The sequence below is a fragment of the Dendrobium catenatum genome, unplaced genomic scaffold, assembly GCF_001605985.2.
Source record: "Dendrobium catenatum unplaced genomic scaffold, ASM160598v2 original_scaffold_109250, whole genome shotgun sequence".
NCBI classification, from domain to species: Eukaryota; Viridiplantae; Streptophyta; class Magnoliopsida; order Asparagales; family Orchidaceae; genus Dendrobium; species Dendrobium catenatum.
Window position 1 is genome coordinate 513,272 of NW_021427685.1, and position 19,474 is coordinate 532,745.

At 35.6% G+C, this 19,474-nt stretch overlaps 1 protein-coding gene across 4 annotated transcripts; it reads right to left on the reverse strand.

Annotated features, from left to right (window-relative positions):
* Positions 1-2,024: 2,024 nt before the first annotated feature.
* LOC110110203 lies at positions 2,025-4,860 on the reverse strand. Of its 4 annotated transcripts, none has more exons than XM_020841584.2 (3): positions 4,346-4,860; positions 4,099-4,207; positions 2,025-2,271 (listed from the first exon to the last, which is right to left on the reverse strand). In XM_020841584.2, exons 1-2 carry the CDS (start codon positions 4,844-4,846, stop codon positions 4,103-4,105), a joined length of 606 nt encoding a protein of 201 aa, XP_020697243.1. In that variant the 5' UTR covers positions 4,847-4,860; the 3' UTR covers positions 2,025-2,271; positions 4,099-4,102. The 4 variants fall into 4 exon arrangements, with proteins under 4 accessions (XP_020697243.1, XP_020697241.1, XP_028547879.1 ...); XM_028692046.1 differs by lacking the exon at positions 2,025-2,271 and adding an exon at positions 3,645-3,980; XM_020841582.2 differs by having other exon boundaries at positions 4,099-4,860.
* Positions 4,861-19,474: the final 14,614 nt, after the last annotated feature.

A 19,474-nucleotide genomic window follows, 5' to 3' on the forward strand; every position in this document is an offset into this window, starting at 1 on the left:
AAACTTGATAACCTAAAATGATGAATCCATAAAATATTGTCCAAGTTATTTCTACTTTTTTAGGTTCCTTCCTGAAAAATGTCACACTTGAACTATTTTAAGCCTTTCATCTCTGTTCAGAAATTGAATGATTACGATCGCCAAAATTTTAATATTGAGAGCTGATTGTCTTACTTAGTTACGATGATTTGTCATATCACTTGAGCAAATTTGTCCTAATGTATAGAATACCCTATAAGGATAACAACACTTTAAAATCATAGGAAATCTTCATGTTAACATAAGCTCATGAAAATACAAACATGTTTTTATTAGTCGAGAGTGTCTCTTGAAGGCACTCTCAAGCATAATTAACCAATGAAAATTTATTTCTTTTCACAATTTTTACATTACACTTTATTTTGATGTTTGTTGGCATTGTCATGTGCATTTAAGGTTTCATTTGGGACAGCTTTCTTATTACTTTACAAAGCAGTTTGTTAGAAATTTTTGTACTTAAAAGTTGATTTAAAAGCATTAAGAAAATTGTTCCAAATAAAACCTAAATAAACAAAAGTAAGAGAAACGTGCAACAATAAGTTCAACATATCTTTTTGCCACCTTCGCTCTTTTTTACTATAGCACATAAAATTTCTGTGACATATTTATGATCCGTTGTCACCACATTCCTTAATTCAAACCATAATAACTTATTTACAATGTTATTTTAACTATATTTTTTGTTATCATAATTTATATCTGCATAATTAAGGTGCATTCTTTAAGCTTATTAGGAATAGTTACATATCATAAAATTTTGGAATTACTTTAGACCGTCTTTATTTTTGCTTCATCCTTTTGTTTATGCCACCATGGACACAAATCAGGTATTTCTAATGTCCAATTTCTAATTAGATAGTAAAATAAGTCATATAGTTTGATGCCCAATTTATCAATTAATGTTTTCTATAAAAGTTACTGTTTGCTTCCTCTTTTTTTTTTTTCTTTTTTTCTAAACTTGCTAAAGAATTTGGTATCATGCTCTCTTTTGCTGTGTTCAAATAACCTAATAAAGTAGAAGTTCATCAGGGGTCATCATTTTCGATCTGCACATATACCAAGGGCTTGTATTTAAACAAAAAAGTAACATGGGATATACATAATGAGACATATCTTGGGCTTCATTTGGAATAGCTTACCTATTACTTTCTAAAGATGCTTTCTAATTCAAAAGAATTTTGTACTAAAATTTAAAAAAAAAAAACAGTAACAAAGCTATTTCAAACAAAATCTTAATCAATCATAGTTATTCGATGTATTATGATTACTTTGTATCTTCTTGGCATAGGAGTAACCAATGTTATTGTCTGTTTTTGGTTTGCTATACCTTTAGGACAGATAGTGAAGAACTTTAGTTTTAGGTTTCGTTTGGGACGGCTTTCTTCCTATTTTTTTGAAGCAGTTTTTTAGTACAAAATTTTATTTTTTTACTAGATAACTGCTTTAAGAAATAGTAAGAAAATCATCCCAAACAAAGCTTGCTCTGTATTCCTTAACAACGAAGCTCATTTTTTTCAGCTTTTTCTATTTCAGTTTTTTTATTGTTTAATTTACAGATGCACTTTTTTTTATCTTAGCATCTTGCTGTTAGTACGCATTTTACATGGTTGTATTTCACAGAACATAATACATAAAATTTGATGTGCTTGTGAAACATAGACTGTTTTCCAAATAACTAGATAAAAATATAATTTTATTCATTGAAACATTTTATTTTCCTTGCATTTCATGAAAATCTTGCTAGTACATACTAAGCTTATAATGCTACGATTCCTATCTATCTTCATTACGCTAACCATCTATATGATCTTCAAACTTCAAAATACTATACGAAGATACTGATAAAAAAGATACTGAGAAAGTATCGAAAATCATAAAGCAACAGTAAATTACAGCTAATGTACTCAAAGGGCAGTATAAGAATAACAGTACCTAGTGCTAGTTTAAAGTGGCCGAGAGTCAAGTTAACAAAGAGGAGGTTAAAATTAAAAAAACAAATTTATCTCATTAGCTTTACAAAATTTGTGAAAAACAAAGAGTACATGTAGTACATAAGATAGGAAGGGTTGCAGGAGGCATCATTAATGAGCGTGGTAAAAGTTCAAAACTTGCGGAGTAACAAGTTGATTCTGTTTTCTATTTTATGAACAAGAGCTTGGTGCTCCACTTTTGTAGTAAAAGGTTTGATGAACTTCTCGGTGCAATTCGGTCATTTCAGATGGAGTTAGACAACTAAAGCAAACAACAATAAATAAATAAATATTTAATACAAAATTAAACAGGAAATACAATTTATTGAGTTAACAAATAAACTAAATTCAACAGGAAAAACAATTTCTTGAGTTAACAAATAACAAACTTTTTGAACTCTTTTTCCACCACTTTTAGTATACACTAGTTGAAATTTCGGAAGACAAAAAATTTCAAGTAAAATAAATTGGATGGTAAAATAATGGAATAGAATTATTTGAATTAAGAAATAGAAAGATGAAATTTTATCATAAACCAGAAGTCATGAATATGGTTTACTAAAGAAAAGGATAATTGGATGAGACTCATAGCTTTTCCCACCATAGTGGTGCATTTGTTTTAAGCAAATGTAAATAAACTTTGCAGTGAAGATCTACTATATTAGGTCCAAGTAGGAAAACAATAAGAACAAAGCTGCTTTTTATTGTAGAGCTGAAAAATGAAAGGAGATTGACGCCTAAATATATGATACCGTCACCGTCAACAATTTTAATTATGATGGCAATAACCATGCAAAATAAATTGCATTTTTACTTCCCGAGCTCTATCAAGGATGTGGATTGAGGTTTCCATTTCAACTTTCACCTGAAAAATTTCTAGCTTCAATTTGTAGGAAGGTTATCCTGACTGATTGATTACGCAGATAATAACCTTCACATTTACAGATAAATAAGATTCACCACAAGCACAACAAATAAAGTAGAATGCCAAAATTCAGAATAAGCTTGAATTGTTTGTTTTTGGCTCTATTATGAATTTTATTTGTTTCTTCACCTTAACAATTGAATAAGCTTCAGCATAAATTTTTAAAGTTTGATATATAAATACAAATTATTTGATATTGCATATGTTTGTCGGTATAATCATTTATCATTCAACAAATAGCTTGGTAAACTGCTCATTTAATTCATCTTTCTCTATCAAACTTGTTTTCCTCCTATCTACTTGAGCTGAGGAACATTAGCAGAGGTATTAGTAGAATATAGCTTCTATATGCAACTCAACTTAGGCTTCGTTTGGGACGGCTTTCTTATTGCTTCTTAAAGTAGTTTTTTAGCACACAAATTAAAAATTTTGTACTAGAAAGCTGCTTTAAGAAGCAGTAAGAAAGCTGTCCCAAACAAAGCCTTAATATGTTATTTAGGAGCTTTGGCTATTAACTAAGAGATCCTGGGCTTAAGTCTTGAGTATATGATATGTGTGTGAGTTTGTCTTAATTGACCTAAATGTCAACAAAAAAAAGGAATAGAGCTTCTATTGAACAAATAGCTGCGTATTTCTAATTTTTTTAGTCATATCAATACTTTTAGTTCAAAATTTGAAAAAGAAGCAAATCACAGCACAATTTATGACACTGACTGAAATTTTATGTTATCTCGTCAGCTTATACGTCCAAATAATTCTCATTTCATAAACATTTAGTAAAGCTCAACCAAAACCTGGCTTCAGCTCAAACTCGATGAAAATAAACAGACAATACTGTTTGGCAAATTTCTAAAGCAAAATAAAAGTCAACCCAGCTCGTTTACAGCCTTAGCTACTTCCATAACACTTAAGAATGCTAAATTAGAACTGCGTTTAGGGGTGAAAAATCATTGCTCCATCCAAAATGAAAAATCATTGCTCCATTCAATTGGAACGGGAACGAAAATCCCACAATCTCTAAAAGTGTAAATCATCAAAACTGTAACCTGAGCAGACATAAATGATCATAGCCAATTAGCCATGTACTCGTCAATAATTGATCCTTAACCAGCCAATAACAATTACGAACTAATAAAAGAACAGAAATGAAGAAGCAGGACTTACCAACTCAACGCATCCACAAAGTCACCACCGATCCAGCAGAAACTCCAACGACACAGCAAACACAAACAACTCGCATCCTCACAAACAGAACCCGCAAACTCTTCGAAACCTGTAAAGCAAGCGTAAGAACCTGCAACCGCCCCTGCTGCTCCATATTCTGAAAAAACGTCATAGGCTTAACAGTCCTCCGTAAGAGGAATGCCGCCGAGAAAGGAAAGGCAAAGGCAGCCAGGCCCTGGACAGAGACCTCGTTCGGTGGCCGCACGGCGTACGCGATCCACGCGCCGAGACCTAGGTGGGCGACACCAAGCACCGCGAGAGCGGAACTTAGATCGTATACGGACCTTCGAAGGGATTCGAGTACCTCGCGGGTCTCGTTGGCGAGGGGAGAGATGTCGGGTTCGACCGTCGGGCCGGTGATCTCCTGGTGCCGCAACTCGGGCTGAGGATTTTTCGGCAAAGTCGAGGAGGACCGTTTGGAATTGGTAATGGCCGGGTTTTCATAAATAAGTGATTGAGATCTAATATTGAAGGTCGAGATAGAATGATCATGGAGGCAGGAATTGTTCATGGTTTTGGAACTTCTTGATGAGAATAAATGAATAACAGAGATAGGTTTTGAGTGCTTTAATGGAGGAGGAGGCGTATGGAGGGGTTTGGGGTTGAGGTGAGCACTTAAGGGGTTAAGGCTTCTAAGGTTTTGGAAGAGGTGAGAGGTGGTTCGACTTCGGTGGAGGAAGGAGGCCATGGCTGTTTGGGGCTGGGTTGGAGAATACAAATAAAAATGGAGTAGCTTTTTGATTTTATTCTCTTGTTGGTCGTGTTTTTTTTTTTTTTTTTTTTTTTTTTTTTTTTTTTTTTTATACTTCAATGCCATTTTTCTTTATTTTATAGTAATACAAATAGTAGATAATCAATTTTTAAGAAATAAAATATAATTTATACAAATTGAATTTATATGTTTTTTTTTTCATATTATTATAATTTTCACATTACATTTAATATTGTTGCGTCCAGGAGTATTCGCGGCGGTAGAGAAATATAAAGTTTATCGTCTTAGCGTTGTACGAAAATCCGGCACGCAATCAGATAAGAGAGATGGTCTAGCATTTATGAGACACCAAGATTTTTACGTGGAAAACCCCTGAAAAAAGGGGGAAAAAACCACGGGGCCTAGCCCAGTTTGAAAGAATCCACTAGTATTTGCAGTCGATTACAAATGAGGCCCTTTCTTGGGACAAGGCTTTAGCTTGATGTATTCGCTTTGTTGGAATGACTGTAGTCGGCAGGCAACGGAAGTCAGGTGGACCGTAGTCAGCTGGCGACGGAGGTCGGAAGGACTGTAATCGGCGGGCGACGTAAGTCAGGAGGACCGTAGTCTGCGGGTGACGGAGGTCGAAAAGATTGTAGTCGGCAGGCGACATAAGTCAAGAGGACCGTAGTCGACGGGCGACGGATGTCGGAAAGACTGTAGTCGGCGGGCGACGTAAGTCAGGAGGACCGTAGTCGGCTGGCGACGGAGGTCAGAAGGACTGTAGTCTAACGGCGAAGATCAGAAGGATAGCGTCAGGTAGAAGTCCAACAATGGAAAGAAATCCATCTTCGCGTAGACGTCCAGCGAAGTCCGATAACCGGTAGAAGTCCGGCGCCGGGTAGAAACTTGGCGAAGAGTGAAGGTTCGACGTCGGGTAGAAGTCTGACGTCTGTTGGTGGCAAAAGAGAACTCCGGCTTCACTTGGGCGGAGTTTTGGCGTCAGGAGGGAACTCTATTGCAAATTAGGAAGAATTTCAGCATCATGTGGAATTTGGGAAGAATTCCTGCGTTCTCCCGAATATCACGCAAAATCCCGGCGTGTTCGGGCGACAGGAAGAGCTCCGGCGGTGGTCGAGGATGAGGGGATTCTCCTTTTCCCCTTTCTCTTCTTCTTCCCTTCTTCTTCTCTCTCTTCACTTGAGTTCCTTTGGTGTAGAATGAGGGCTATATTTATAGTTTTTTTGGAGTGGCATAGCCCGTAAATAAGCGTGAGATCAGGGGCGAATTGGGAGTGTTTTGAATGGACGGCCGATATCGAATCCTTAGATTATGCATTGTTTGTTGGGCATTTGAAAGCCTTAGTGATGTCGGAATTCGGCGATCTTGGGCTCGTTGGATTCGTCTTGTCGAGCCGTTCGATTCGAATATAAGCTCGTCAAAATCGGAGACCGTTTAGTAACACAAATTGCGTTTGAACCTTTCAACAGCGCTTTAAGCCCTTGATTCGGACTCATTTGAGCTCGGATTGGGTTTATCTTGATGTCGTTGGGTTTGTATTTTTGAGGCGCTCAATTTGACTATAAGCTTGATGAAATCGGAGTTCGGGTGTTCCCGAAATTAATTTTTGAAATTTCCAACTAGCTTTTGCCTCGAGATTCGTGCCCGATCAAGATAATTTTTGGAGTATGTATCAGTTGCCCCCTATTTTCAACTTCTCTTTCTTTCTCCCTATGGCTCTCTAGCGGTTGAGGCTTCCACTATTTGCGAGCGGGAAATTTCCCTTGCTCGAATTAGCGCCCCTCCTCGCGTGCAGGAGTTACGAGATTTATCTTCCTTCCTCCACGGCTTTCTAACGGTTGAGGCTTCCGCTATTTGAGACCGGGAAATTTCCCCTGCTCGAATTAGCGCCCCTCCTCGCGTGCAGGAGTTACATGATTTCTCTTCCTCTCACTCCGGCTTTCTGACGGTTGAGGCTTCCGTTATTTGCGAGTGGGAATTTTTTCCTACTCGAATTAGCGCCCCTCATCACGTGCAGAAGCTTACGGGATTTCAATGCCTTTTGAGCAGAAGTTTGCTGGTGATGGACGATCGAATTGAAGCCCATTAGCAATCAACGATCGAGTGTGGAGATAAATGAGAGACTTCGAGGGTGCGTTGCAAGTAGCAGTCGAGCCAGAAGCCAATGACGAGTAATAGTCTGCTGACGAGCAGAAGTCCAACGACAAGGAAAAGTCCGACGTCGGGTAGAAGTTCAACGTCGGGTAGAAGATCGAAGAAAGTTCGTCGACGAGCAGAATTCCGATGACGAGTAGAAGTCCGTTGACGAACAGAAGTCCGACGATAGGAAGAAGTCCGATGTTGGGTAGAAGTTCAACGTCGGGTAGAAGACCGACGAAAGTTCGTCGACGAGCAGAAGTCCGACGACTAGTAGAAGTCCGCTGACGAGCAGAAGTCTGACGACATGAAGAAGTCTGATGTCGGGTAGAAGTTCAACGTCGGGTAGAAGACCAACGAAAGTTCGTCGACAAGCAGAAGTCCGACGGCAAGTAGAAGTCTGCTGACGAGCAGAAGTCCGACGACAGGAAGAAGTCCGATGTCGGGTAGAAGTTCAACGTCAGGTAGAAGTCCTATCCGAGGTTGTATGCTGAACATTTGTTCGATGACATTAACATGTGTGGAAGAGGTCGAGAGAATCCACCAAGGATGTAAGACCTATCCGAGGTTGTATGTCGGAGCCCTGCTCGACGATGTTAACCTGTGTGGAAGAGGTCGAATCGAATCCCCTGGGATTTATTTTTCCTTGATTGGGAGGGGGCGGACGCCGCGTGTATCCCGAATCAAATTTGAGGAAATGTCTATCTTTAGACCGTTACCATCTTTTTGAGATCGATATTAAGATCTTGCCCAAGAAGTAGAAGTCTAGTAAGAGACTGTACGTGGCTTGAAATTTATCGGAATCTTCCTTGCATTTTTAGGGAGTTTCCTTATATACCATCTTGGTTTTGAAATTCTTGAAAAGATTCTCTTGACTAAAATCGTAGTCAAGGTTGCCCCCCAGTCGGAATTTGATCTCCATGAAATTGATGCATTAATAGCAGTAGAAAGATCTTTTGAGGTTGGAGCCAAAATTGCCCCCCCCAGTCGGGAACCATGTGGTCATGGGTACGATTCCCACAGACGGCGTCAAACTGTTGCGTCCAGGAGTATTTGCGGCGGTAGAGAAATATAAAGTTTATCGTCTTAGCGCTGTACGAAAATCCGGCACGCAATCAGATAAGAGATAGTGTCTAGCATTTATGAGACACCAATATTTTTACGTGAAAAACCCCTGAAAAAAGGTGGAAAACCACGGGGCCTAGCCCAGTTTGAACGGATCCGCTAGTATTTGCAGTCAATTACAAATGAGGCCCTTCCTTGGGAGAAGGCTTTAGCTTGATGTACATCTTATAGAGTACGTTACATGACATAAATACAAAGAGCTAATATTGACATATTCGCTTTGTTGGAAGGACTGTAGTCGGCAGGCGACGGAAGTCAGGAGGACAGTAGTCAGCTGGTGACGGTGATCGGAAGGACTGTAGTCGGCGGGCGACGTAAGTCAGGAGGATCGTAGTCGGTGGGCAACGGAGGTCGGAAAGATTGTAGTCGGCAGGTGACATAAGTCAGGAGGACCGTAGTCGACGGGCGACGGATGTCAGAAAGACTGTAGTCGGCGGGCGACGTAAGTTAGGAGGACCTTAGTCGGCTGGCGATGGAGGTCAGAAGGACTGTAGTCTGACGGCGAAGATCAGAAGGACAGTGTCAGGTAGAAGTCCAATAATGGAAAGAAATCCATCTTTGCGTAGACGTCCAGCGAAGTCCGATAACCGGTAGAAGTCCGGCGCTGGGTAGAAACTTGGCGAAGAGTGAAGGTTCGACGTCGGGTAGAAGTCTGACGTCTGTTGGTGGCAAAAGAGAACTCCGGCTTCACTTAGGAGGAGTTTTGGCGTCAGGAGGGAACTCTATTGCAAATTGGGAAGAATTTCAGCATCATGTGGAAGTTGGGAAGAATTCCTGCGTTCTCCTGAATATCACGCAGAATCCCGGCGTGTTCGGGCGACAGGAGGAGCTCCGGCGGTGGTCGAGGAGGAGGGGATTCTCCTTTTCCCCTTTCTCTTCTTCTTCCCTTCTTATTCTATCTCTTCACTTGAGTTCCTTTGGTGTAGAATTAGGGCTCTATTTATAGTTTTTCTGAAGTGGCATAGCCCGTAAATAGGCGTGAGATCAGGGGCGAATTGGGAGTGTTTTGAATGGACGGGCGATATCAAATGCACCGTTCATTGGGTATTTAAAGGCCTTAGTGTTGTCGGAATTCAGCGATCTTGGGCTCGTTGGATTCATCTCGTCGAGCCGTTCGATTCGAGTATAAGCTCGTCAAAATCGGAGACCGTTTGGTAACTCAAATTGCAGTTTGAACCTTTCAACAGCGCTTTGAGCCCTTGATTCAGACTCATTTGAGCTCGGATTGGGTTGATCTTGGTGTCGTTGGGTTCGTATTTTTGAGGCACTCAATTTGACTATAAGCTTGCTGAAATCGGAGTTTGGGTGTTCCCGGAATTAATTTTTGAAGTTTCCAACTAGCTTTTGCCTCGAGATTCGTGCCCGATCAAGATAATTTTTGTTTATGTATCAAGTATGAATGCTTTCTTGTAAAATCATCTCATTTGTAACACGAAGTAACGTCGTTTTAATTCATTTATACACTTCTTATAATAATTGAACCATACAAAGAGTCAAAATAATTCAAACCGCAAAAGGCCTTAACTTGTACTCGCCATCTCATCATTCACTCAACACCTCTTAATCTTTCTTTAAGATTTTGGTTGTTGATAGACAAAACTCGTTAAGCTAAGGGGGTGTTTGGTATCGGATTTACTCGCCGTTTTAAGTAGGATTTACGGTAAATCCAGTCAAACGCAAATCGGGGCGCTGTAAATCCGACAAATCGGTAAATCCAGGATTTACGGATTTACGCCGTAAATCCGATAAATCCTCGTAAATCCTAATCCCTTTTCTATTCAGATTTAACGCAAGTTACACTTGCTGAGGAAGATAAGATTTATGAAATTTGGTCAAAGAAGCGTGCGAAAGGGAGAAAGTTACCTTCACAGTGAACGAGCGAGCTCCTGTTGTTGCTTCAGATCAAAATGTTGTAACATCCGATCCGAGAGGAAGGGAACGTCATCGAATGAGCGAAGTCGAACAGCAACGAAGGAGCCGAAGAAGAGTCTCGTGCAATCTCTACACCTCCTGCGAAGCAACGAAGCCGAACACCAAGGACGAACAAGAGAAGATTAAAAGCAAACCCTAGACGCCTCAAGTACTATTAGTTAACTTAATTAATATAATTTAAAATATTAATAACTAAGTAAATTAATTAAATAAGTAATAGTATAATTAGTATATAAATTAATTATCTAATTTTACTTAATTAAATAATTAGTAATTAAAATTAGTATAATTATCTTAATTAATATAATTTTCATATTACTCCCTAAGGTGCAACGAGGAGCATCCACATCAACTACTCATAAAAGAGACAAGAGAGTTCTCAACAATGAGATCCAAGAGGGTAAAAAGATAACAAATTTTGAAGAGTAGTATATCGATATTTTTTTTTAAAGTAATTCAAATGTTTGACCTGCATCCACTGTAGTATTATTAGAAAAAAAATATCACTCAAAATGTTAGTTACCGGTGTTGTAAGCAGGAAGATAATGCTTTTCTTGTTTGAACAAGTGTTCTATCGCTACAAAAAAATGGAGGGCTCCTTCATTGTGTCCTTCCCACGTACTCTCTTTTATCCACTCCTTAAGCAACTTTTTGAACATGCCTTTTTTCATATGTCACGTAACAGATGGTATAATGATAGGAGTCAAAGTATGGCCTGATGATAATGATGATGAGCCATGGCACCAAGTGTCTCACGTTGTCATGCAATGATGGAAAGTAAGACTGTTGAGGGTAATCCAGTGGAGGTTTAAGGTAAGTTGTGCAGAGATTATGGGCGTAGGAATCTAAGCGGTGCCAAAAGAAATGATAACCTGGTGTATTATTCCAAACTACAACTTATGCGTGGGCCATTAGGATGTAACATGTTAGGTGTTCATCAATGACATTAGAAGAATAGCCTGGACCACAGTGGAACTGATTCAAATAAATTAGTTTTTTTCAATATTTTGGGGGAGCCAACAAGAGCTAAACAAATTGTTAAGGTCTTCACTTGGAGTTTCTCTCTAAGTGCGGATAAAAGTTAAGAGTCGAAAGATGATGGATTCAATGGATGAAATGCATAAGTTTGTAACAGTTTTACCCAATTTTGAGGAGTTGTAAGTGAAGTGATGAAATGCATAAAAATGAATTACTATTAAAATGTTAAAAACATAATTTAACTTTTTTTATTCTCCTCCTTTGGTCATGAATCAATGGGCATGATGATGTTTTAGTGTTTTCAGAAGATGAGAGAGGATTCCTCTTATAAGGTTATGATTGGGACTACCTTAACATCTTACAGAGATGTAAGGGTGTAAAGTTATTTGTATAAGGTTGACAATATTGAAGATTAATTCAGAGTTACTACCATTATGAGATATACCTTAGAGGAGACATAGCCCTCTATAGTGAAGATTATTTGGGAAGGTATTTTTATCATACATGAAGGATATTCAAACTACATTCAAGTAGGTGCAAATGCATAGTGGTTAGTAGTGTTTATGAAGCCTGACGAAGGTGAGGAATACCATGGGGGAATGAATTACCTTGAGTCTGTAAGAGATCTTAGTGAGTTATTATGCTATGAGATGTGTCATTTGGCACAATTGATAATTTCCTTCTAACCTAGGTGTATCCACTAAAAACATTCCAAATTATAGCCTGAAAAGTTCTAGAATCTCTGAAGAGGGTGATCTTTCAGAGAGGAGCTACCATGCTTCATCTATGTGAAGAGGTGCCAAACTAGGATAATGGTCTATATGATATCTAAGGAGACATGGTTGAATGGCCTAAACACTTGTTGGCCTATCGTTAAAAGAAAGTCAAAACTTCTCGTGAGATGGATAGAACGCTTGTATTAAATGGAGAAATATAAATCATAATATACAAGATACGGATGAACCTAACATATTTTTATAACCAAGTACATTATTAGGTTGGTAAGTTGGAAAATAATGTGGCAAAGTTGAGATATGGTAGCCCCAATGATCCTTACTACTTTAGTAAGATGAGGTTAGACTATATCAAGAAAGAAGTGTGTATGTTTTTGTAGTGTTGGTACAAGAATTTATGGGTCTTATTTGATGAGTTTATCTTTCCTCTTACTCAAAATTGAGTTAAAAAAGAAAGGAGTTATATCACCTCTGTGAATTTATAGCATGTTGATGCATCATCTATGTTAAAGAGGCATCCCCTAATGTCATTGGTGCTTGGAGATGGATTGAGAGGTAACTTGGATGTTTCATGTGATCAACGAGGGCATGATTACTAAGGCCATATTTGATTTGGCTTAATTTCTCCTTTTGGAGGTTGAATACGTTAAAATCAATTATTTTTAACTGTTTGGAATCACAACTTAAACATAATTTCTTTTCAATAAACATCATTTTTTCATCGGCTACAAATTTTTTTTCTTTTTTGAATATTATGTTACAAACTAGAGTTCCAAAGCAAAAATGTCGAAATTACCTACCACGTTTGTATGTTAACCCACATGTTTGGGATCTTCATCTTCTTCAGCAGCTCGTCCAAAGAAATAACCTTCACTATTTTGCATGTCCCTCCATCACTTCGGCTTCGCCTTGCTCCCCAGCCACTAGCCTTCTTAACCTAGAGGACTACAGATTCATCTCTATTTTGAATTCCAAGGATGAACCCCACTCCACTATCCCTACCTGGCCATGACAGCTGTCGATCAGTTCGACCAACTCCATCCCAATGCCAGCCTGTTCTCATCCCAACCATTGACCTGACCTCCGAGTTGTCATCTGATGTCCCCACCATTCCTCACCAGACCAAATACACCTCTAGGCTGATTTGCCTTTAGATTTCAATGGCTTCCACCTGAGTTATTTCAAACATGAACTCCTGCAACTATATGTCCTTAACTTTCTTCAGTTGTTCCCTCTATTATGCCCTGGATATTTTATACTTCTCCTTCTTCTTCCTCATTATCAGTTTTTTATTCTTTTTTTTTTGTTCGCCTTGCTGCTAATCAACCCAAATCAGAACTTAAACAACATATTATTAAAAACATGTAATGAATCAAAAAGAGAGACTGATGACATTTGGTTTGTGTTGTTGCTAATGATTCTTTTATTGTTATGTATGATGTAAATCTTTATTTGATCAGTGAAATATGTTGAATTTGTAATGTCTTGAATGTGATTAAATAGCTTGTTATATTCTTTCTTTGTTAAGTCATGCTTTATGATTTTGATGATGTGGTAGAATCGTTTGTACTTGATTTTTGGATTCTTTCTCAAAATGATTATGTATATTGTTGTAATTTTACATGAACTGTTTGTAATTTGAATGTGTGCATGATTGAAATTGTCATGTTTATTACATACTGATTTCTGAATTTTAGTTGTTATGAGATTTTTTGTATTTATTTTAGATTTGTTGTGAAATTCCATATTTTAGCTATTGTCATAAGAGGGTAATTTTTACCCAAACAAAAAAGGGGAAACCTTAAATTTGATATTTTTTTGTTCCTGTTTGTGTACAAAATAATTTTTAATAAGGCAGCTCATATGTATCATTTCTTAATATGTATCATCTATAATCTTTCGTATTAATCATGTCAGATGATTGATTACATTTTTGAAAAGATGAAGTTCTTGATGATATTTAACACGTTAATGAGCATAAGTGTGTGACACAATTTACTCGTATATTACTTACAACAACATGTTTAATACATAATTACTATGCATATATGTTCGTAAGAGTCCTTACATGACATCAGGTTAAATTGGGGATAAATGGGCGTATGAGTTATTGCATGGCCATCCAAACACATTTTATAACATGTTATTTTGTAGACCTACTTTCTTTCCTGGAATCAACATATAGGTTACATGGATCACATAAAACTACTAGTAGAGAGGTACTTGTAATAACTTTATACATTTTGGGACATAATGAGTCTATTTAATCAACATGTGAACATTTTAACACTCTACAGAAATGATTAATATATATTTTTATAATAGTCTGCAAGCATTAGTTTGGTTATCAATGGAGATTATTGCACATGTAGATAAGTTTTTTCATGATATTCCTGAACAAATTCTAAAGGACACGATATATGACATACTTTAAAGATTGCATTGGTGTTATTGATGGCACACACATCGATGCACGCGTCCCTATTGAAGAACATGTTTCTTATATTGGACGCCATCACTCACCTAAATAAAAAGTTATTGTTGCATGTGATTTCAAACATGTGTTTACATTTGTTACACTTGGTTGGGAGGGTTCAATGTATGATGCATGTATATTTCAACGTACTATGATAGATCCAAGATCTAATTTTCAGAACCACCACTAGGTATTCATAATTTAGATAAGAAAGCTATTCATATTTATTGATATTTTGATATTGTATATTAATTTATAAATCCGTGCGCATGAAAGTTTTACTTAGTTGATGTCAGTTACCCTTTACAAAGGGGATTTTTGAAGTTGTACTTGGGAACAAGATATCACATACCTGATTTTAGAAAAGGTAGTAGACCAATAAGGGGACATCAAGAGGGTTTTAATAGTGGGCATTCCTCACTGCGAAGTGTAATTGAACTTGTGTTTGGTGAATAGAAAAAATAAAGGGGAATTTTAAGAGATATGCATAATTATTCATTTAACAAGCAATGTCTTATTATTGTGGGTATCATGGCATTACATAATTATATTTGATGACATATATCACAAAATGATCCAAAATTTTTAGAATGCGGCGTTGATAAAAATTTTGTCAATCCGAAGGCACATCAATGCAGAGTAGGAGACTTTATTGAACAAAGTACTAACTTGGATGCCAATGTGGACTTTGGTGATAGTGAAGGTGTTAATGAAATGGTTGAACTAAGAGATAGCATTGCATTTCAACTATGCAATTATAACATGCAATATGAATATGCATTTTAAATGAATTGTTATATTTTTAAATCATGATATGCATATAATTTAGGGCAGTTCTCTCTTGCTTTTTTTTATTCCATATCTTTTTTTTTTTTAGGCATGGATTTTTTTTTTTTTAAAAAAATAATAACAACTATATTGAACATAATCATTAGATATGCAAAGCTTTGAAAACTTGACCTGTTTGAAAGGATGGATTATGCAAAAGTGTCATTAGAGACATGCTTTATTGTAACACTTTATATGAATAAATAACATTTTATTTTCGCACTCATTGCTACAATGACCATGCACTTAACGAATAACAAGATTTATTCTAATATTTATGATTGCCTAGAACATCAAATTGGTCACAGAACATCTAGCCCTTCTATAAGATACATCAAATCATGTTAGTCTTCTTTTTCTGTATTTTTTATATTATGTACGAGTTGTTATATTTTCCCAACGATGAAATAATAATATTATCTGTTAATGCAATTATATGATTCATGTATCATATTTAATGTATGCTTAAAATTTTGCAATTATAGTTCCAAGTTCAAATGTTGGACTTGATCGTAAAGGGCATACATTATATTTTATGTATCATTTAATGATGACATAATATGAATTTATTAATATTTTTCTCCAACAAGAACCAGATATCGACATCACCCTAACAAGGAAATTCGACTAAAAGCTTCTCCATCTTCAGGGAAATGATTAAATGCTTGTTTATGATTGATTTATAAAACTAATTATAAAAGTATTGTTAATGACTATGATGAATAATGGTTTGAACTTTATTTATGTAAATTTAAGAACTTTATTTATGTAAATTATCGGTGTAGGGAATGTAACAACTATCCTGAACGATAAAAGTCTCATTCACCTATCATTTTAAATACAAAATTAACCCAAGATAGGCTTTAGTTGATGTCCAGAGATTTTTCTCCTCTCTTAACAAACTAAGATGATTTATTTTATACCGGAATCTTGGGTTTATATATAGGCAATACCCAACAATCTATTACATCTCCAAGGAGAAAACATTTGATTAAAGTGGATATTAGGTCCTAAGCCTATAATACAATTATTTATATAAGTGAGTTGCCTTATATGTATTTTTTTTTTTAAAAAATACTAATCGTTCCCTAAAAAAATCATTAAATTTTATAGAAAATATAGTTGAATTTTATATATGCATATATTTATTATTTATAAAGAATATGAGGTATGCCAATATGATTGGGCTTATACATGCTTGGAATGAACTGCCAACTAACAATATAATGCACACACAATCAACCGAGATGTAATAAATAATAAAGTTAGCTCTATCCTATGAGATCAAAAGAATAGATCATACTCCAAATTAGTGAATCAAGATGAGTAATTTTCACTTTATGTTCAAGTGACACTAACGAGATGACTCACTAAGAACTCTATATTTTATCTTATTTAATTAACCTTAACTAAATTTTCTAACCATTGAAATTTCTTAAAAATTTTGTCAGCATAATAATCCTATACCAACAAGAATAGTGCAACATCCTCCGAGCGGAAGAGGACCCAACTACCTTGTTGTAGGCTTGTATGCTTGGTTTGTGTGCATTGTGAAAAATAAAATGCATGTATGTATGCTTGTCAAGATAAAAGTCTTCGTTTATATACTACCTAGTAATGTATCATCCTAGAACTAACATACCTATTCCTACAAAGTCTAAAACATGTACACTGAGTAAAACCTAGAAAAATTATACCCACGAATGTGATCTACCACACATATGATACAATACATGTATGCAATGTAATAAATGAAAGAGTGTTGCATATAAAAGGAATTTTATTTATTTATTGATTGAAAGACTTACAACATACTCAGACTCTGCATGAAAGAAAGGTGGTCAGACTCCACCATAACAAACCTGATAAGCCTACCATATACATATAATCATATACATCTTCTTAGTGTCTTTGAGCTCTAAGTCTTCTGTGGAATTCCAAAAGAGATTTTCTTCCAAATGAGAGAATATCATATTTTGGAGCCCCACTTGTATGTATAAGCAGGTGCATTTGACTTTTTTTGCAGCACATGACGCTGTATAACGTGATCTATATATAAATCTACTTTGACAAACACTGATGCATGTACATCATAATTCCAAGGTACATTTTACTTTGACTCTTGCAGGAAAGTAGAGACATGAAAATAAATCATTAGTATATATAAATATAAATGTGTGGCAGTTATGTAATATTCTAATACTTCTAATTCAATCCTTAAAGAGCATGAGTGTGTAACAAAAAATAAAATGTATGACATCTAGAGTTGCAAAAATATAAATAAAAAAATAAAGGGTGCTGTCCAAGTAAAGCATTCGACAATCAATCCACACTATCAACCTAACCTAAGATAGAGTTGGTTGTCATAATAAACTATCTAAGTGTGTGAAAGAGGCAGTGTGGATTTGGTATATCCTATAGGGATTTACTATTTAAGTTTCATGTATTTAGAATATTTATTATTAAAGGCCAAAAGGGGAATTTAATTGAAGTTTACATTGTATATGTTTAAATTCTATTATTTAGATTTTTAATGATTGGAAATGTTTATTTAATTATAAAGAATTTATAGGTTACTAACCCCAAAGCGTAGGGGTTACTAATTTATATCCTAGAAGGCCTGCAAATAAAATGCAATCATCCCCCATATAGGATAGATGATCACATAAAGTCTTAGAAGAATTTTATTTATAACATTAGGGATAGAAAGAGAGACCCTTCAATCCAATACACATACCCTCTAAGTGGAAGTAAGCATGATGTATAGGGTCAGTATGGTATTTTTGTTTAATCAAGGGCAATACATTTTATTAGAATCACTTAATAAAATATGTGTGTGCTCTTCAAATGAAATCAAGCGCCACATAAAAGGATTATAAGGTGATTTAATGTGTTAAAAGGCTTTGAAATGCAATGCTAAAATGCTCTCCAAAAATAATTTGGCATTAAGCATAAAAACTTAATTATTTAGTTAAGATTAATTATCAAATTTATTTGATTAAAAACAAATTTTAATTAAACAAATTATCAAATTAATTTTATCTTTTTATGTTTGGATTTTTTTAATTTATTAAAATTTTATTGAATAATTAGGAATTTTAATTAATTTTTTAAATTTTAATTAGTTTTAAATAATTATTAATATATTTTTTTCAAAAAATTTATTTAAATTTAAATTATTAAACTCTGAATTTTATTTAATTTTAATTAAATTGTTATGAGTTTTATTATTATTATTATTATATTTAATTAATTATGCTAAGAAAATTAATTGTTTAATTAAATAATATTAAATTTTAATTTAAATTGAAATTAATTTTATATGATTTCATTTTTTTATTTAAATTTGTTTTATATTTTTTAATTTTATTTTTATTTTAAATAAATTGATTTAAATAATTATTAAGTGTCCCTAATGTTGAATAGGCTTGAAGATCAATGTCACTAACCTTTGTAAATACACAATCAAATCACAACAATCACGGTGAACTAAATCTAAGAGGATACAAGTTAATGAATTTCCAAGCATTTGGGTTTAATCATTACCCAAGTGTTTAGAATTTCATCCATAAGCTACTCATTTTATTTAATTAAATGCAAGATAGTATAATATACTAGAGATACATTATACTATCCTCCAACAAGTTTTAATCCAAATGGTTAAATATACAACAAATAATCATGCAAAATTAGAAATTTACAATGATACAATTACTCTATACATGTGTATCAAACTTGGTTGATTTTGATTGCACTGCACTCATCTCTACTTTTAAGGATGTGACTTCCTAAGCTCTATGATCTTCTCTTGGGTCACATCTCCACCCAAGCTTTGGAGATTCATCATTTTCTCCAAGACACCAAGTTTCCTTGCCACCCCCTTAAGTGTTATTAACCCTTATAGAGGGATGATGTCGCAAGAGCGACCAGTGGACAACGAGGGCTAGGCCTGCTCATTCAAGGGCTTGTACTCATGCTCCTCATACTTAACCACCGCTGAGCCTCAGTCTTAAGGGGCTCCCTCAGCCTACTTTCCAGCTCTACTAAGTTCCACCACGGCTAAGGGCTTGATGGCACTAACTTGTTGCATAAGTAGTACATTTGTGATTAACATCGAAGAATCAAAAGTGGAAAATTCTCTATTTAAAAAACTTAAAGGCAATGCGAGAAGTCGATTCACATCTCTGATGTGATCAAATGAGCATGATGCGCTAATGGAGAGTGTCTCTCTTCAACTTCGCTTGGTGAGTTTCCCAAGAGCTCACTCATTGAGACACATACCGTCATCTCACTCATCACAAATGCCCTAATACCTATGGAAATTCATCTTTTAGCGTCTAAGATAGCCCTTCTTACTTCTAGTAGTTGAGAGTACTAAATGCTCGACTTCAAATA

Excerpts from the sequence above, each read along its gene's own strand:
- LOC110110203 (XM_020841582.2), bottom strand. The coding sequence starts at position 4,846 with ATGGCCTCCTTCCTCCACCGAAGTCGAACCACCTCTCACCTCTTCCAA.